The sequence below is a fragment of the Lytechinus pictus genome, chromosome 3, assembly GCF_037042905.1.
Source record: "Lytechinus pictus isolate F3 Inbred chromosome 3, Lp3.0, whole genome shotgun sequence".
NCBI lineage: Eukaryota > Metazoa > Echinodermata > Echinoidea > Temnopleuroida > Toxopneustidae > Lytechinus > Lytechinus pictus.
Window position 1 is genome coordinate 9,383,603 of NC_087247.1, and position 21,637 is coordinate 9,405,239.

The following is a 21,637-nucleotide window of genomic DNA, read 5'->3' on the forward strand; positions in this document are numbered from 1 at the left end:
CTAAGAATTCCTTTGGCTCAAAATGCTTTTAATTTAACGGCCGAAATTTTTTGAATTCTATCCATAGAGACATTCAATAGGCCCTCTCCTTTTGGAGAAAAATGAAAAGTATTTTTGATACTCTCTAACAAAAGAAATGGATTAGTTTTTTTGATGTCCTGAATATTTGATTCAACATGTTTTGTGTTTAACCAGGGAGTTAACATATCCTCACCATCATCAAAACTATGCTTTCATGACAATCAGCATGCTTAGATGGTCACTTTAATCCATGTGTGCACGATCTTTGTTCTCTCTTCTCTCTCTCACTCTAAACCCCTCTCTGTTCAATCCCCCTCTCCCCTTATATTTTTTAAGAGTCTCTCTCCCAGCTCTGTCTATACTTTTATCTTTATTCTCTTCAGAAAAAAATGCTTTGTTTTGACAAAAAAATCAATTTTTCATTCGGATAACATTTCACTTAAAAATCCAGACAAGCGTTGGCAGGTGCAAAATTGTATGATAGAAAACTAGATTTTATTCTGGGTAATAATACATATTCATTTGAAATAATATCTGCATAAAACATGAGAATGCCAATTCATCTTGTAGTTTGTGCGTTAAACACAACAAATCAAAGCCTCTGCTGCGTCATTTACACCATGGACCTTACTAGTGGGTCCATGTTTCCACCCAGTGCCCTCAAACTCTATCAAACACTGACTTATTATTCATGATTGAAGCATGGCTTTTGGGCATTGACACCTTGCAGATATGAAACTGTTGCGAATTATAGGAATCATTGTCATGTCAAATCTGGCATATCTTTTTCAATACTTGTTCATTTTCAATACACGTAACTTTTATCTGGAGATCATCTCCTGACACACCTTTTCAGTGATTTTCCCTGACAACTTTGTTCTCATTCAACCGTATGCAAGCATTTTTGTAGCTGCAGACAGTTGCCAGTAAAAATCAATAATAATAATAATAATAATATGCAACATTAATATAGCGCTTAATACAATATTTCTAAGCGCTGCATACTATTATCCCGGCTTTAGCACGGCTATCCTGATCGGACGCTCGAGCATTCAAGGAATTCCTTCCTACCGGGTACCCATTTACTACACCTGGGTGGAGAGTGGCAAATGTAGATAACGCCTTGCCAAAGGATGCGAATGCTGCGGTGGGGTTTGAACCCCGGACCTTGTGGTTCAAAGTCCGGAGACTTATCCACTGAGCCACAACACCTCTACATGACAACTCAATGACAAATCACTTCACAAAACGCTCCCCGGATTGAAATTCTACATATTGAGATACCTGTACTATTTTGTTAAATACCACATACCCTTCTACAGTTATGACAAATACAATGACCTTGATTACAGGCAGGTAGCACTAGATTTACAGCGAGTCCCAGGAAAAAACAAACAAACTAAGAATTATCGCAGTTTTATCATACATCCATCACAAATATGAGTGACGAATGACATATCATCTTGAAGGTTACAGCCTCTTCTTTTATCTGGTGTTAATAACATTATAGATACTATATGCATAAGTTAGTAAAAACAACCTGAAGAAAAGTTATTTTAAACCCCTCCCCCTCATTTGGTAGTGAAACCTTTTTTTTTTGCTTGTCAAATTTCTCGGTCAAACCCCCTCCTTGGAAAAAAGCTAGATCCGCCCCTTGAATCTAAATGTTGTAAGGCTCTATTCACTAATTCACAATGCTAGTTTATCACAAATGTTGGTTGCATATTATGGATAACAGTGACTGAAAACCTGCTATTTGATTGGCTAAGAGATGGGGGGGGGGGTCACATTTCCAAGTATTGAATACTACCAATGTGCCATACCAACCACTGTAAGTGTCATACCAATATAACTTTGCACTTCACTATTAAACAGTTAGACAAGTTTGGTCTTCTCACACATTCCACATTCATTGCTACAACTGTATGAATAATACATTACCACACTATGCATGAATAACATTCAAAATTTCACAAGTTCTCGTCTTTCCCCTAATAAGTATACTGGAAACTAATGGTATGAGTTTTATAATGAACACCAGCTCTAAACCATTCATAGTATCAGGAAGAACTAATGAACATTTGCCTCCTTCATCTGCAATCATGATCTAGGGGCCTTTTCATAAAAGGTGTTCGTAAGTTAAGAGCGACTTTAAGAACGACTGGTGATCCTATCTTGTGTTAAATGATATTCACCAGTAAATGTTCATTTGTGATTATTTAGTGCGTACGAAAGCTTCACAAGTCGCTCTTAACTTACCAACAGCTTTTATGAAACGGCCCCTGGCACGACTGATAAAGTATGCATACCATACAAATTGATCAATGTTTGGATGCCTATGACTAATAGGTAGGGAATCAACTTTGAGGAAGCAATATTTTTTTTTCATTTCAATATCACTTCTCCACAGACAACTTTACAAAATATTTTAACACAAATGTGTTTTTTATAAAAAGCTAGAAATATTGACGCAGCAACTTTTCAGACCACAGTTTTGGTGGATTTTATCCCTCATCCCTTCATGCCAGTATAATACCTTATGGGTCAAGGTGAAAAAAATAACCGAATCAAACCTTAATACATGTAATAAAATCTTAATAACTTCCTTTTTGGGTAGAACACCAAGGATAGAACACCTAGACATTTCACTTACAGTGCATCTTGTACATGGAGAACTTGTAAAAGGATTAAAGGTTGAATGCACAAATAAAAGTCAATGAAGTAAACTCATCCATTTGGGAAATTAGTATGGAATGCAGCTTTGACTCGGAGAAACTTGAAAACTAAGTTGTAAAACAATAAAATAGAATTCAAGGATTATGAACAATTAAAAACAGGGACTAATCATTGATATGCTTATGTGGAATGGATGGAATATGTAGAGACTCTATTAGAGTTGATCTTTCAAAGTACACCATTGCTACTTACTCAGATCAGATGTCTGAACTTACATAAATACTACAGATGTGAAAATAAATAGAATATGTTCCTCTCGAAGTGTGTGGAGTTTTAGGCCCAAACAAGTTAGGTACAATTCCAATTGAGAATGGGAATATTATTAGCAAAGGATATGATGCAATAAAGCCAGGTATGACAAATAGGACCTTTATACTTCCTAAAAATCTGCAGGAAACAAAACTGCTCAGGAGAGAGCATACCAAGCACATTGGCCTACTTTCAAATGTCACAATACGACATTATGGTCTACAACTTTAACCACTAATTAATTCAAACCATAAAGATAAGCTAAACCATTGTAGTCTTAAAAAAAATCATAAAAAACTTTACCACTGATTAATTCAACCCATGGATAATGCTATCGTGGTCTGCAACGAAATTCATTAAATATCGAAGTGTTAACCTGTTCAAACCTGAACCCACTCATGGACTGGACACTGAGGATAATGCATGTCACAGCAAAATCAATCAACAGGGCCCCATCTTACAAAGAGCTATGATTGATCCAATCAATCTCAACTCTATGGAAATCCATCCATACCATAATTTTTTACAGGAAATTTGCACAATCTCCTTTAGTAAACAAACAGAACAACACTGAATTTTCAAGAGAATGATGAATTTATGCAGAAAATATTTTGAACATACATTTTAGATGTTGATGTTGCTGGCTGTCCATAGTTTTGAATTGTGATCAATCGGATCAATCGCAACTCTTTGTAAGACGGGTCCCAGGTCAAAAGGTCAGATATCAAACTTGCTTGACCATTTAAGAACGAAACCAAAGTAAACGTGGACATTACATTTCAAACCACGACAAATCTTACACAAAATGGCTGCCAATAGTTCAATTACAGGTCATGTACCATTGTTTCAGTCAAACCACAGAGCAGGCCTGTTGGTTCACATAATTTCCCCTTTCTAACATGACTTAATGCTCAGATGCCACTGAAATACATGTACAAGTAATTAAAAGACATTGAAACTTTGCATTTCTAAGTATTTTTACCACAAATATACAGTCCTGCCAAGTCATAAAGTTTCATGTCATAAATGTTTCCGGTTTCACTCTGGTAGTTTCACAGTCCGGCTATTGCCTGGCCTCCTGTAATTTTTTTTCAAACCACAGCATTAAGGTCAATGCATTAATTAGACTTTCTATGAAAGCATGACTTGACAGAGAGAAAAGTAGACAATTTTTTTTCCTAGACCTAATAGACCATTATATAAAAAATAATAGGACATTACTTAAAAAATAATAAGATAACAAGTGTAAAATGGATTATTAATCAATTTAATGTAAACAAAAAATATTATTTCAATCCAATCATTTCTTTTTGTTTAGTATTTAAGTTTTATGTACCTCTTTTTATTAGATCCAAAATTCAATTCACATTTATATGTTCTCCATACACATGTATTCCAAATCTATATTATATCTCTTTACTGTCAAATGTACATTGTAAATTGCAAAAAAAAAAATTAACCAGATAATACACAGGTCTGTACAATTATTCTTTAATAGTGTACAGTCTGACCTGCACATAAGAATTCTGGTTTCGTAGTAAAACTTTTATAGAACTTTTCAGTGAAATCCTGAGTAAATAACCACGAGTTGCTTGTTAATGGTATTTGGTATGGTTCAGCTAATCTTGAATACTTTCTAGACAACATCTTAATATTCTTTTCACCTCAGCATAGGCCTTTTCATAACATATATATTTTTTTATGGTTTGGAGTTTTCTTGATTTCCGCCATTAGTAGCAGTGGCTACTATAGATACATATTTATCAAAAATTATACCTACTTTCAAGGTCTGCAAAATAAATTAATCCACAAACACTTGTGCAGTTTCTGGAAGACTGAGGCAAGTACAAAGCGATAGGACAGGCAAGTCCAAATTGCTTCAAGAGCTTTGTCATTGACTTAACATTTCAGGCCTTTCCATATTTGATCTCACATAAATAGCCTAGAAAAATTAAAGCGTACACCTGGTGAGTGTTGTATAAAGCTGTTCGTAAGATACGAATGACTTTACGCATGACTGGTAACCCTTTCTCATGCCAAGTGATATCCCTATGCAATTGAGTTAGGACCTAAGATCATGCTCCAGTCGATCGTAAAGTTGTGCGTAACTTTACGAACAGCTTTATGAAACACCCACCAGTATGTATCTCACCTCATTTTGATACTCGACTAATGACAGATAATATTTTAGCAGCAGTAAACTTGTGAGATATATCTGGCAAGCCTCAGATAAACAACCATAACGGATGATGTGCCCCTAAATAAGCGCAACAAAATCCTTTCCCTATCATTGTGGTTCTCTTTTAAAGAATGCCTGTTTCATGGCGTCCCAGTTTCGATGCACCAGAAGTAGAGAGATGCGTCAGAAATGCAGGGCTGTACCCAGACCATCTAACGCTTGGACGGTTGCTTAGAATTGAAGCAGGAACATGTAACATGCATATGCACTCGCTAAAGCTACATCCTTGAACCCATCATAGTAGACAATAACTTCGAATTATCACATTATTGAAGTGATAAAAGTAACAAACTCATAAATATTCCAGGGGGCCATTTCATAAAGCTGATCATAAGTTAAAAGTGACTTTAAGAACGACTGGTGATCCTTTCTTTTGGTAAATGATATTGACCATTTAATGTTCATTGTTGATTATTAAGAGCGTAAGAAAGATTCACCAATCTCTTAACTTACGAACAACTTTATGAAAGACCATGACCCACCAGATGTATAACCAGTGTGAGCTTGGGTAGGAAACAGACTAAAACGTGCGGTATTCCTTTCATTTCTCTTGCAATATTGACATTCAAATTCAAACCTAATATCAAGGAAATCACACTCTGGAAGCCTGAGTGGCATGTCATATTTATTAATTTTCTTCGCTAGATTCATCGAGAAGCTGTCTTACTACAACCATACCTCTATGCTGTACAAAACACCAATATGTGTATACTGGTACTACTCCCATTTTGGCATTGTTATGCAAGCTGTTTCTCCTGAAATGCATCTTGATCCACAAAATCTCTTGTCTGTTTAACAAGTCACTGCCTTGCCACCCTGCAGACAACACACGGCCATACTTGATCTTTGGTCTTCCAATCTAAAAGTCATAATTAGCAACAGGTTCTTTCAACAGTCTACAAAGCATTCTCCATTTGTCAGGATGATTCTTCCTGATCTCCATCTCAACCTCCTGCGGCAGTTTCCAGGTTGACTGGTTTGTCTTGGTATCGAGGAAAAATATACGCCCTCTTGTGGCCTCGCCCTCGGTGTCCCGATGCATCATCCAACCATCGATGAGCTCCGATTCCTCCTTGTAGAGACCACAAGAGCACTTCATACGACCCACATTCAGAATCTCTTTGTCCACTTCCTCACAAAGCTGCAGTATCCGGCCGAGTTGGTCCGATTCCACCTTGTCAACGCGGGAGTAGAGATGGCGGTACTCCGCGTAGATCGGATTTTGAGAGGACGGAAGCGGCATGGGCGGACGTTCATCGATGGAAGGCTCCTTCGGCAGGCTTGAGAGGGGCGGTGCTCGCTCCCCTGGAGCTGGGGTCCCAGCGGTTGCTGGTGTAAACCTGTTGGCATTGATTGCTTTGGTGAGGTAAAGACCTTGATGCTTGGTCCCTGGGAAAGGATGCCGTTGGTAGTATTCTATGAGCCTGGCTAGAGATGAGAAGACATCATCGCTCTGGAAGATACAAACTTTACCATGCCTCTGTTCTACCTTGATGTGGAAGATATTCTTCCGGTCAACTCTGTTTGGAAAATATACAAAAGAGAGTGTGCACTATATTACAACATAATTCAGGCCAAAAATCAGTACTGCAGCACAAAACCAGGAAAATTGGGAGAGTTCAATGTTCACAATTGAGTCAGCTCAAAATATTCCATGCTAAAAAAAAAATCAGCCATTTTCACAACACTTTCCAACCTGCTGTCCAAACAAATGATGAACTTCAATTTGTTTTACAGTAATAATTAAGTACAACTGGGTAGTCGGGTAAACAAAAAAGTATTAATTTTGACATGATCATGGAGGCTGCTCTGCCAAAGACTGCAGAATGATCTAATACCTGAACTTCAAATAGTTGAATTAATCACATATTTAAGAGTGATGAATGGGAATAGTGGTATAAAAGCAAAGGGCAACATACAGACAGCAATTTTCTAGCAGGCATTAATCTTCATGAGAAACTCATAAAGCAAGCAATAAAGAAATACAAAGTATCATCTATACTAATCACTGTACAGAAAACCAGTAGTTTCACAATCCGGAAATCAAACACAAACACAAGATTTCCCTTTGCCAATTGTACGAGCTATTCATGTGAAAGTGGTCTTGTACTATATAGACTATGATCGAATAAAACAACTCTTGGGGCCCGTTTCATAAAGGAGTTGCAACTGTTGTAACTTTGCCATTATGGCAACTACCATGGTAACAGGGCTCAGCAGTCAATCAAAATCAAGGTTTCCATGGTAGTTGCCATAATGGCAAAGTTACAATAGTTGCAAGTCCTTTATGAAACGGGCCTGTATATGTAACTTGCAACACTTGTCTTCAATTAGCGCTTTGTATTTCCAAAGATTATTTATGAAAGAATTATCTTGTAAAACAAACCTTTAATACCCCACCCTCATTGCTCTTTGGCTCTTCATTAATCTAATTGCCCTGTATTTTGCCCAAGATTGTTTAAGGGTTGATTTTATATATATAATAAAAGGCCCTCATTTGCTATTATGTTGCAAGTCAAATGATTGAAACAATTTACAACAAACTTAATATTGACTTTGACTGAATACCCAATTTTGAACCTAAACTACACTCATCAAATTCAAAGGTTTTAGGGGGTGATTCTTTGTTTCCAAGATGCAATAAACATTCAGTGGGCAAAGAAAAGCTCAAAATTAAAGGCTGTTACCCTATTTCAATCTCGTAGTATAACATGCTGTACAGTACCAGTCTCTGTAACACTATTACTTTTAAAAACCAGAGAATAGATTTGGTCCACTGAATCTATTGTTTTCTGGCTTTTACAGGTAATAGAGATTCAAAGATAGTTGACTGGTAGTGTATGTTGGAAAAAAAAAATTAGAAATTAATTAAAATTGGCTTTTAATAAACAAAATTGTGTAAACTTACACAATGGAAATGACAATAGTATCTTCCTGTGAATTGCTCTTCCTCAGTAGAAAAGCCCCTCTAGTATCCAAGTAGTACTTGAAAATTCTATCCTCCTAAAATGGAAGAATAACAAAAACAGATCTCAATCAAAGATTTAAACACTTCATGAAACCTATATTGCGTAATGAATATCATAATTTCATATAAGACCGGGGTCAGTGGACGCCCTGTATCGCACAGGCACGGCGGTTCACTGTTGCTAAACAGTTATCAATCTAGTTATGATTGAAATTTTACATACAAAAAATGCATGAACAATACAAAGAATGAATACTAATCCATCAAAAATGTTAAACTGTGAAGTGCATGAAACATTTTTTATGGCTTTTCATGCTCGTTTATTCATTCCTATCAACCAACCTGGATGTCAAGAAAGCAATATGATGTAAACCCAAATGTTTGTGTTTTTACCATCTACATGTGCACATTATACCCGTGATTCATTAAACATTGTCAGAAAACATACAGTACAAAGAGAGTTTTTTAATTCCCTGGATATCATACAAACATGATAACGCACAACATGGACAGTAAGTACAGGAAGCCGTGTACTCAGGAAATGATGTCTAGAACTCTATTACAGTACACCATGTCTTTTTTTAGTTTTGTTACACTGAAGGCCAACCAAGTCCACTCAAATCATGAGTTCAACTTCAATTTTTTTTCCAAATGTGGTATATAAACAAATGGCCATATCATAGTTTCAGAAAATGTTCACTTCCTAAAATATCTAAATATTATTTCATATCTTTCCTCGGATTTGATATGACAACTTCCAGTAATAGGCATTGCAGAACTTTGTGTTGAATATTTTGCTTGACAGGGGATTTTGTGTGTGCTGAAATGCCCCCCCCCCCCAAAAAAAAAAAAAAAAAGTTGGAGGAATCGGTGAAGGAGTTCTCATACCTGGTGACCAGGGGCGGATCCAGGATTTTCCAAAAGGGGGGCACACATTTTTCCGATGAAAATTTGACAAGCAAAAAAAAGGTCCTCACTTGGGTTAAAACGTATATTTAAATAAAAAAATTAGATTATGGCTCTCAAAAGGGAGGGGGCATGGGCCAACTGTGCCCCCCCTGGATCCGCCAGTGCTGGTGACAGAGTAATTGTAAGAGTGGGTGGTTGGACGTGACAGATAGAGCAGTAAGGTTTGTAGTGTGGGTGAAGTATAGGGAATGTCAAGAGCTACAGGGTACTACGCAAGAAAATATTTCGTTAGGAGATGAAAGGAAGGATAAGAGTTGTGTGGGATCGGTGATGCTGTATGGGAGGAAGATATCATGGTGTTTGAGTGAAAATGAGACGGGGACTTTGTTGAAGACAGAGAGAGTGCAAAGGGTCATGTGGTCTAGTGGTTGGAGCATTGGACTCATGATTGTGAGTTCAAATCCCAGCTCTGCCATTATCTCCACTTTAACCAAAAAGGCCCGAGAATAATTCTGTCGTCTACAACGGTCAGCCACTATATGACTGATTAACCTTGACACAAAATGTTTCATATGTAATTGGTTATATACCAGCTTGGCGTTGATGCAGCGGATAGCTGCTTTGCCAAGTTCCTATGGGAGTGACCCCTGGAACAGAAACAATGGTGAGAGCGATGCGTGGAGTGAAGTTGATGGATCAAAAGAAGACTGAGGACTTGATGCAGATGGGTGGTTTAGAAGGGGTGGTCTCGTTGGCATCTAGGCGAAGTGGGGTACTTTGGTGTGCTGAGGGGGTATGAAAGGCATGTTTTAAGAACATTGACTATTGAGTTCTGGGTGCTTTGAGGAGGGGCTGGCCAAAAAAGACAAGGAAGAAGCAAGAGAAGAGAGTTAGAGAGCGAAGTTGGTTCAGTCGGTAAAGTGTCTGCCCATTGAACCAAAGATCGTGGGTTCGAGTCCACCCCGCGTGGATGACTGAAGCCAGTGCGTTGCGTGTAAACATCTCTCCCCTGTTTCATAAATGCAGGCTATGTTACAGTGGAAAACACTCTGTCCCTCGGAAAGGACGTTGAATGGAGGCCCTGTGTAGAGGAGAGTCACCACCTTTGCACGTTAAGAACCCACTGCACTATTCGAATAAGAGTAGGGGGAAACCCCGGTGTAGTGGTCCACCTGCATTCCCCCAGCCAATTGTATCGGGTGGAGAGGCGTCTGCGGGTCACAGTTCTGTGTGCGCGCCCTTCTAGGCGACCCGGATTGGCTGGCTCCTCCAAGAATGCGCCTTTGAATGTCTTTGACAGATATATGGCGCTATACAAATGCTGTGCATCATCAAGAGGAGGGGAGTTGGTCTGAGGAGCGAGGATGCACTTAAGTGCCTATATGAAGTGGAAAGAGGCAGGCAGTAAGGGGGACTGCAGAGAGTGTGACGTGAACCCATCCATCCACCTTCGTTCAATGGGGACAAATCGGACAATAATCATTTTTAAGACTTAACCAGATTTTCCATGAAAAAAATTGTTACAGAAAAATGTATTCAGAAAAAAAACCCCATAATAATCAACAATCCTTTACACGTATCACATGAAAACGACACATAGACAATTCCGTCTGTAAAGCTCATTTGTATTAATTAATCATTATCTTATTCCAATTGATTTCAAACATAACACTTCTTTCATTGTCTCAGAGAGTTCTGAGTGGTTTGAATATGATTCACTTTCAAGTATCCAAAACAAAAACAAGGAAATGATATTCAAGAGCTATTCGTAAGTGTCCACAATATCCTTTCACATTCAGTACAAAAATAAATGACTTAATATTTATTTGATTCTTGTGTTTACTATTAGTATCTTATCATCCATTTCAGTACCATGTCATTTATTATTGAATTGCATCATGTATTATACAATCTCCTCCAGATCATTTCAATTTTATAGATTCATGACTCAGTTTATGGAAGCAAATTAATGGTAAGTACATAGTGCAAACATTCGTACATCCAAGAAGAGTGTACTATAAATTTTGCCTAACCAAAAGATTTACAAGGACCCATAAGTCATAACCATGGATTTTCAAACAAACATTCTCACTTTTACAATGTAAATTTTCCAGCTTTCTTTCCGAAAAACGTCTCAGGTATCCTTAAATTTATTCATCAAATTAACAAATTAAACACTGTTTTCGTACTTACCAACACTGATGAATAAATTATGCTCAGCTTCCCCCCCCCCCCCCATTCTGAGCTTCAGACATTTACAAATTTTGAAATGATATTTTGTATGTTTTAAGACACTATCACTTCTTAATTGTACGGTATGTATAACCTGATGTTGACATGAAAAAAAAAAGGTTTTCATCTAACCATTCCTGCCTTATACTAACCAACACAAAAAGATACTGAAAATAAAATATTATATGACCTGCGAAGTGCAAGCAATATTGATGATTATAATGCAAATAAGGTCATGATAACAACAAAGTTACCTGGTAACAGAAACTTTTTTGTTACCATGGCCTTACTTGCATATGTTTTGTTCTGTTTGTTCCCATGAATATCGGCCTGATGAAGGCGCAAGGCCGAAAGCTTGCCAAATAGAATACGATCTGAAAGCTACATCTTGCATCATTCTCGTCATTTTACATCTATTCCTTTAAATACGATGGGCTGCACCACACGTCTTGCAAAGGGCCTTCTCCCTATAATTTTTTTTTGGGGGGGGGGCATGTTTTCCTCACACCCGAACATTTCGGCAAATTAGCTTATGCGGCGCCGACAGACAGTTACGGTGCAACTTACCTCGGTATTTGTAAGTCTTCCATGGAAAAATAATAGGGACTCTGCATGTTGAAAGATGGTTGGTCTAGCTGGGATCTGAGGTGCTCCAGGCCCATTCCTCTCCATATTCTGGATCAATATATTGGGGCACCAGATCTTCTTACATCTGGGTCTTTCCCACCTCTAGACTGAAATTCACAAATAAACAAATACATCCATTTAAAAACTAGGAACGCCTCATATATGACCAATTTATTGTAATTTCATGTTACTGGGCAAAGGCCCAGTAACATAAAATTACAATCAATTGAGGAGAAGTGGGGGGGGGGGGGGGGGTCACCCTCCCACCATTAAGATATAGATTTGCCCGACCCCCCAAAAAAAATAATATTGACGTGAAAAATTATAACACGCAATGCAAAACAAAGTTTAAAATTGACATGAAAATACTCAAACATATAAAATTGTCAATATTTTGGTGCGCTTTGCAAGCAAAATTCTGTGTTCTAAATTGGCATGCACAAAAATTCTTTCACTTTCCCTCCAAATCCGAAACACGATTGATACCTCTGATGACCATTAAATGAAAATTTTTATGGAATAGGGACTTACAAATTATGCAAAATTATCTCATAAAAATTAAAAATCCCCAATCTTAACCTTTGTTAGGTTTTTGATACCACAACATGGTCAAAATTTGTTGACACTAAATGACCTAAGAGCAGACCTGCCAACCTCTGGAAATGAAAAACTGTATTCTGTGATTAAAAAAACTGTATTTTTCCCCCAAAAAGTGTATTTCATAATAAAATGCTTGGCGCACTCGCTCATCGCGGCGCTCAAGCTGCATGCAAGCTAAAATGCGCACTGCTCTTGCAGATGAAAAAAAAAAAACATTAAAACATGTGTATATCTTCACCCTGGTTTGAACAAAATGATTGAAAAAAAAACAAGTTACCTGAAATTGCATTGATCTAATAACCATAGTTGTGCACGTTTTATGAAATAGAGACATATAGAGATAATTTTTCTCAATAAATTACGATTTAGTTTAACAAAAAAACGTACTAAATACGGCGGCTAAAACGTACTGGTTGGCATGGCAAGTCTGTAAGAGGCTTAGACCTTGGTCATGAGACCTGCAACTCATGTCAGATGGCCAGTGATACTTGATTACCCGTATGTCAAATTTTCATGAAAAAGGCCTTTATACTTTCTATGGATATGATGACATTTTAAACAAGTGGAATGCCTCTGGCGGTCTCACCTGCATCACGCGATTCAATATAGCAGCAGTGCTGACTTTGAAAACTACTATAAAATACTTATTCACAAAAAACATCATTCATATAATGATAAATACTACGTTCATTGACATTTGACCTTGATCATGTGACCTAAAACTTGTCAGTGATACTTGATTACCCCTATATCCACATTTTATACACTATATCTATAAACTTTGAAAGTTATGACAGCAATCTAATAATTACCACTAAAATGGCCAAAGTTCAATAACCTTAAATGACCATTGACTTTGGGCATGTGACCTGAAACTTGCATGAGATATTCAGTGATACTTGATGACTCTTATGTCCAAGTTTCATGAACTAGACCAATATACTTACAGTTGAGATGGTAATTCAACAAATACCCCCAACATGGCCAAAGTTTATTGACCTTTAACGTTGGTCATGTGACCTGAAATTCGCACAGGATATTCAGTGATACTTGATTACTCTTAGGTCCAAGTTTTATGAAGTAGATCAATAAACTTTCAAAGTTATGATGGTAATTCAACAGATACTCCCAACATGGTCTAAGTTCATTGACCCTAAATGACCGTTGACCTTAGTCATGTGACCTAAAACTAAGGCAGGATGTTGTTCAGTAATACTTGATTAACCTTATGGCCAAGTTTCATGAACTAGGTCCATATACTTTCTAAGTTATGCTGTCATTTCAAAATCTTAACCTTCGGTTAAGATTTGGTGTTTGTTGACGCCGCCGCCTTCGTCACCACCGTCGGAAAAGCGGCGCCTATAGTCTCACTCTGCTTCGCAGGTGAGACAAAAATTAACCTTAGTTAAGATTTCAATATTGACGATGCTGCTGTTGTCGCTGCCACCATCAGAAAAGCAGCGCATACATATGTAGTGTTGCTATGCAGGTGGCAAAAAATGGAAAATTACTACCATAGTTCTACTTATTCATGGTCCTGTTTCATAAAGACTAAATTCATAATTTCTATAACAAATTTTCTAATAACCAATCAGATTGAAGGATTTCAGTAGCTTTTAACTTTTAAATTGCAAAATTTGTACTAAAACAAGTTTTATGAAATGGACCCCTCATCATGGTTTTACAATAATCAAAGTGTTAAACATTTTTATCAACTGGAGGGTACTCCATGCTGAAAATAATATACATGGAGTAAAATTCAGAGAGAAAAAAAGCTGAAAAGTTCATCAAAATCTGATAGAATATAATGAAGTTATTGAATTTCAATTTTCAGCAATATTTTATGGATGCCATCATGATGATGTCACTTACTAAATTTCCTCTTTCTTCTTTCATTACATGAAATAAAGAATTATTTCATATATTAGACTTAGTCTCAGATGTGATGTATTCCTTGAAAACAAAAAAAAGTTTAACTAAATCACTGAAATTCAGTAGTCAATCATATTTTTACACCTTTGAAGGACAAAGTTTGAATAAACATAATTTCACATAAAACAAAAAAGATATTGGGACATCCAAAAGAAATGGGATGACTCTTTTTTTATCAGCTTGCTCATTGCATAATCAACATCTGTATTGGTGGTAATTTTTTACCTGATTGCTAAGAAAGCATTTGCTTGTAAGCAAGCAACCAGAGGACCGACGGCTTAAGGTCCTCTCCAAAGGACCTGGTACTGAGGATTAATGCCTTACCAAAGGGCACTAGCACACCAAGTGGGAATCGAATCGGGTCACCAGAATACGAATCCCCCGCTCTACCGACTGAGCTATCGCCCTGTAAAAATTGTTTTAACCAAACTAATACAAAACTTTTAATTGTTACATGTATATTATTGTTATTCCTGGCCCAATCCTGATTAAATTTTCAGTATTTTGCTTGTCTGATTTTCACATTCAAATCAAACAATTTTCAGCCTTCAAGTCGAGAACCTCACTTAAAACTTGTTACTCAGTTTTCAATTTCCAACTATATCACCATATATCACCCACACTACAATATCCGCATCTGGGATATATTTCCTGAAGCTGTTTTTTTAGTAATTACTGATTTTCTCAGTGGCCTGTTTTCTGAAGTTCAGTTTAAGTTACATGTAGCCCATGGTCTAACTCCATAAATTACCAATTAACATTCTATATTTCTTACGTTTACTGTGCTCCAAGGTATACTAAACTATTTAGTATAGATTTTCACACAATTATAAATTGTTCTTGGGAGAAATGCTCTAGTAAATTGAATGGATTCTGTAATGTAAGAGATTTGTGTCACGATTTTGTCTATCTATAATCAAACCACAAATTTATACCAAAGCTTAAAGATAAGTGCCAGGACTTTCTCCTTCTTTGGAAGTATTTAAGAAACATCTCAAGACTGCTTTTAATCAATAATCTTTACATACATGTATTAGTTATTATAATTTTGTATTCCATCATTGTGTGAAGCGCTGTGAAACGATGATATATTGTAAGAGCGCTATATAAATGAACATATTATTATTATTATTATTACTTGTTGTACCGATGGATTTTTGTAGCGATTTTAAAATAAGTTCGTTGAGAATCCAATCAAAAGACTGTATGTAAAAAAAATGTGTCAAAACTTCTAGAATATATTGTACAATTACTAACAATTTAGAAAAATAAGCATGGAATTCCATCCGAATGTAAGGTCCCACATGTGCTTTATAGATCTGTGTTGCTGATTTTCAGTGCAGTGTGATCATTTTTCACCTCAGATTTCGTGATTTCACAAAGTTCAGTTTATCATAAATGTAACTGTTCCAGATCTACAAAATGGTTATGGTGACAATTAACCTTGCTTTACACACTTTCTGAATTTCTCAGGAAATTGAAATCAGTGCCATGTTTACTCTAACTATACTAGACCTAACATCTTTTTGGGGGAAAGTAATTTTCCAGGGTTGTTTTTTATAATAGAGGCAGAACACTTCAGTCAGGGTCTCGACGTCTCATGAATCTGTCTGGACTAGATCTAGACAGCTGGCAGCCGTCCGTTTGGAGGAGGTTTTTAACATTTTTTTTCTTCATTTCTCCTCGTACACAGACGGCTCGCAATCGTACAGCCACCATTAGGGGGGTTAACAATGCGAAATCCCGCCGACGGTGCTCATCGATTTTTGTCTTTATTTCATAATAATATATAAAAATAGCTTGACCAAAATAAAGATTATTCCGATTTGGCCTGAAATGCACCGAAATGGGAAAACATAAACTTAAAAGGGGAAAAAAACAGTGACTTCCTTCGGCTGTCGTGTGACCAGACCTGCCAACCTCTGGGAATGAAAAACTGTATTCTGTGATAAAAAAAACTGTATTTTTCCCCAAAAAAGTGTATTTCATAATAAAATGCTTGGCGCACTCGCTCATCGCGGCGCTCAAGCTGCATGCAAGCTAAAATGCGCACTGCTCTTGCAGATGAAAAAAAAAACATTCAAACATGTGTATATTTTCACCCTGGTTTGAACAAAATGATTGAAAAAAAAAACAAGTTACCTGAAATTACATTGATCTAATAACCATATTTGTGCACGTTTTATGAAATAGAGACATAAAGAGATTATTTTTCTCAATAAATTACGATTTGGTTGCAAAAACGTACTAAATACGGCTAAAACGTACTGGTTGGCAGGTCTGCAAGTCCCACTTCCCTGGTTTATCCGAACTTAATACATAAACATATGGCGATTGAGTCCCTGTACAGATCGAGTTAGAACTTCTGTCTCTGTTATTGTTAAATTGGTGAGTGGAGCCAGGCAATGGAGTTCAGCGGAACAACCAACATAACAGAGACCGAAGCTTATCGAATCCTGATCACTGATGTGGCTATTAAAGTTAAACTAGTCTATTAATTATTATAAAACAAACTAAGAGTTACTAATTAAAAAGAAAGCATCAGTATCAATTCATTATGTCACCGAAACTGTCAATGTCATTCCCACTCACATAGCAAGGTTAGTATACTTTGCACAACACACATAGAGCTAGGCAGTGGTTTGGCTTATGCGCTACTTAAATACATATACCCTGGAATCGTGATTTTACTTAAGAAGTTGTGTGCGTAAAAATTGCACACACTGGCATTAGGAATAACCTCTGAGTGTCGTTCAGGCCTAAATGGAGTAATGCCATTTAAATATGGGTTAAAAAAACTTCTTTTAAAAACTAGAAACAAGAGCAATAATTACAATTCCGTTCCTTGAAGATATTCCGAGAAGTTTCCAAACGATTGGTTGGAAATGCTGGAACACTTGGTGAAGAGGAAACAACAAATTCGAGGAAAATATCCAGTCACAAAGTCAAAGGTTCAAAGAAAGGAGTCGGGAGCAGAAATATATCAGCGCACAGTATAATCATATCTTGCAACTTTCTCTGTTTTCTGTACGTTAACGCTCATCATTATCATCAAAGCAAAAGGAAAGGGGGAATTCCCTGTTTGTTGTCTGATTGGGGGGGGGGGGGGGGACACCCACTGCAATTTTCACTTTCACATGAAATAGAAATTATTATACCTATAATGTCTTATTACCTTGTAACAAAATCAGCAATGATTTATCTCCATATGGGTGTCGAATGTCGATCACGGGGGGGGGGGGGGGGGGGTGATGGGGAATCCGGGGATGGCCTGTAGACGTGTTATCACCCGCTTTTTACTTGAAAAAATATTTAAAAACTCCCAATAATTTATGGTCGTATATGATGATAATATAAACATGATAAAGGAGGAATTTAGGGGGGGGGGGGGGACCACCCAAATTTTTTGACAAGCCCCCCCCCCCCAAAAAAAAAAAAAGGTTATCAACCAAAATTTTAGGGGGACCATCATAATTTTCAAAAAAAAATTGGGGGATCCACGCAGGAAACAAAATTGACAAGCAAAAAAAAGTTATCAACTAATAATTTAGGGGGATCGTCCCCCACCTCAAATTTAGGGGGGACAGGTCCCCCCGCTTCCGCAACCTACATGACCTATGATCAACGATATTGATTGTTGTTTTAACCATTATAGACCAGCATAGACCAATAATAGTTGCAGGATGGCCATCTTTTTTCTCGGAATTTTCTTATGCTTATTGTTATTGAATGAAACCATTCCTTTCAGATATTGTTAGAAACGGATGGATGGAGAAAGAAATAAATCCATGAGGAAATAGAATAACATGTTCATGTCTATGTTTTTATACATGGCATCGTTTTAAAATGTACCCCTCCATGGCTGTGCCCCCATTTATTTACCACTCATTTGAATGCCACTTCATTTTATTTGTATTCACAGTATCCCGGTTTATATGATGTAAATCATTAAAGTGGAGAATATAGAAAAAGAAATGAGAATTGGAATCTAAAAGAGTGTATAAAAGGGAAACAAACAGACAGGATTCCTCACTCCTTTATAATGGATCATTTTTTTGGTCACTTTTTCGAGAAAAAAAATCAGCTCGCCCTTCGGGCTTGCATTACAGTTATTGATTTTTATAGTAGTACGTAACCTTGTGGTAGAAATATAAAGCCCCTCACCCTCACCCCCCCCCCCCCCCCGCTGGCGTAAGACCTACAGATGTGGGTGTTAGGGGCATATGGACCCCAATACTTTCACCACAAAGTGAGAAGGAGAAAAAAAGGAAAATATATATTTTATATCATGTCAAAATATCACAAAATTAGATTTTTGTGTTAAAAGAGGTTACAATTTTTGTTCTCTTGCGTCGCTCGCTTGCAGCTTTTTATAATTTGTTCACTATTCGCTATGGTTGACTCTCTACGGAATTCAATTTTCATTACGCCACTGACCCCCCTCTAAAGTAAAAAAAAAACAAAACAAGATTTTCGGGGGCCAAGAAAAAAGGAGATAAAGAAGGAAAGGGAAAAATGAAAGTTGATACTGTTTTTTTAATATTATGTCAAAATCTATAAAAAATAGATTTTTGTATTTTTAAAAGGTCAATATTTTTGCTCTTTCGCTTCGCTCCTAGTTTAAAAAAAAAAATAATGACCTAATATTCATGACGTCTGACCCCCTCCATTTGTTGGCTCCATCATTACGCTACTAATCCATATTTTACACCTCTATCGCCAATGTAGTTGAATACCTATATGGTTTTTTTTTCGAGGCCGAAAGAATGGTAAAGTTATTTGGATGAAATAAGCCAGAGCTTTCGAGTTTTTCAAACCCGTAATTTATTTCCGTGAATGGAACCAATGATTAACATAAAAGAGGAACCCCGATGAACCATGGTATCAGTTATTGTGTGATATAAGTATTATAATTTCTCTCTCGAAAAGTGCGGGGGGGGGGGGGTTGTACAAGCAATACCCGTCGCATAAAAAAAATGGGGGATATTCCCCCCAAACTGGGATTTACGCTAGCTTTATTTTGAACAAATTCCTTGATTCATGTAAGCCAATGCATAGCACTGGCCCCTGACGAGTAACAACTAATGTAGGGCACGTATCCCTGCCCCCCCCCCCCTGACGAGTCACAACTGATACAGGGGACGTGCCCCCCCCCTTTTGAGAAGCGAAATTAATAATTTGTAATGTAAAAATGCAATAAGAACAGACGTGTACCCCCTTTTTTTTAACCCGAAGACCCTTTTTTTTTTTTTTTGCTTGTCAGATTTTCTCGCGGACGAAATATCCTCCAAAAAATTTGCCCCCCTTCTGGAAAATCCTAGGTACGCCAGTGCTCAGTTTTATCTAATTTTATTCAAACCACCCATAATGAAGCTGCATGGTACAATTTTCTACTCGCTGTACGGCGGCCGTATAGGGGAAATGTGCCGGGAAATGTAACTGAGGTATTGCTAGTTCATTCAGCCCCAGGGCTGTAATTTACGATGCATTGCTATTCCGTTTTATTTATTTATTCATTTTTTGGATAGTGTATTATTAGTAATGTACATTAATTAGTAATGTACATTAATTGACATCATATCAATTATTCATATTTCACTGCGTTTGTGACGAGAACGTACTTTAAACGTTTTACATCAGGATATTGATTCGTCATTCTACAAGTTCTCTTTCTCTTTTCATCGTTTTCATGCCTTCCATTCCTTCTTTGTTTCTTTCTACTGCTCATTCAATTTTTGTATTTTCTTATTCATTTTCCTCTTTATAACACGAATTGTTCTTCCTAATATAGTATTTCTTTTTCTTGTTCCTAATTTAATATTTCTTTTTGCCTATCCTCTATCCTTTTCCCTTCCCTTCACCCTTTTCTTTCTTCTCATAATGCCTCTTCATCCTTCTTCCTCCTTCCATCTTGTATTTTTCCTTCCACACAGCTTCCTGCACATATTCTTCATGGTTCTCTTGTAATGATAATGATTGTTCTTTATTCTTCTTTCCTCTTGTGTGGATGTGATCTTGTCGGTTAATTTTTTTTCAAATGATATTCACCGGATTTTATTCGTAACATAATGCATTTTTTTTCGTAATTTTGTTCTTTCAAATTTATTTTATCGGAAAACCTCTTCATTCCTCAGTATATGTAGGCCTAATAGGAATATCCCTTTGACAGAGAATAAAGGAAACATAAAGTGATATGCCCACTAAAAAATAGGAAGAAGAAAAGTGAGAGATGATGAAAGAGAATTATAGAGAGGGAGCTCGGGAGAGAGGACAATATGGGATGCTCACAAAGGAATAAAACGAAAGAAAATATCTTCTCCTTCATTTTCTTACTATTTTTCATCTTTTTGCTGCATTCTTCTTTCCTCATTCACTCTCCCTCTTTTCTCTTTTCCTGAATGCTTATTTTCCTCTCATTTCGTTACTTATTAACAACAAGTTGTTTAATTTTATTTTGGTAATTGTTTAAACTTTTTAAACAACTTGTTTAAAAAGTTAAAAAAAATTGTTTAAAAGTTTAAACAGTATTTGTTAGAGTGACGGGCTTAAACAACGTGCTTAATTTTTTTAAATAGCGTTTTACATTATAAGTTATCCCCTCTTTTGGTTTATTTTTGTCCAACTGCATGTCGAAATTCAAGCTGTCGGGGAAAAGCGACGGCACTTCCTCTTGATCTTTCTGATGTCATTCAATCGTGGTCATTCATTCGAAATAATTGCACGGTATTTATTCACTTGACAATTACTAATTAAACTCAAGAAGACCAACAGCACAAGGTCTACTTGTTAGATTTTGTGTCTTATTTGATATAGATATTGACCTATACCATTTTCAAATGGCTTTTCAACCGGGAGTAAAAATTGACCTCTTATCTCACGACTTGATACAGACGTATGGAGACAGGCGACACTGTCCTAGATTTTCTTCCCCATCATTTTAATGATATTGCTATTTTACATACATACATACATACCGAGGTTTTTTACCTGACTGCTAAGAAAGCATGAATGCCTGTGAGCAAGCAACCAGGGGACCAACGGCTTAAGGTCCTCTCCGAGGGACCTGGTAATGAGGATAAATCCCTTACCAAAGGGCACTAGCGCACCACTTGGGAATCGAACCC

The 21,637-nt window shown here is 36.9% G+C and overlaps 1 protein-coding gene across 2 annotated transcripts; it reads right to left on the minus strand.

Annotated features, from left to right (window-relative positions):
- Window positions 1-494: 494 nt before the first annotated feature.
- Window positions 495-17,750, minus strand: LOC129257866 (uncharacterized). 2 transcript variants are annotated; one of them, XM_064096308.1, is made up of 4 exons: window positions 17,689-17,750; window positions 11,922-12,088; window positions 8,154-8,248; window positions 495-6,765 (listed from the first exon to the last, which is right to left on the minus strand). In XM_064096308.1, the coding sequence occupies exons 2-4, from the start codon at window positions 12,024-12,026 to the stop codon at window positions 6,105-6,107; spliced, it is 861 nt and encodes a 286-aa protein (XP_063952378.1). In that variant the 5' UTR covers window positions 12,027-12,088; window positions 17,689-17,750; the 3' UTR covers window positions 495-6,104. The 2 variants fall into 2 exon arrangements, with proteins under 2 accessions (XP_063952378.1, XP_054752268.1); XM_054896293.2 differs by lacking the exon at window positions 17,689-17,750 and adding an exon at window positions 17,348-17,592.
- Between the last annotated feature and the right edge of the window lie 3,887 nt (window positions 17,751-21,637).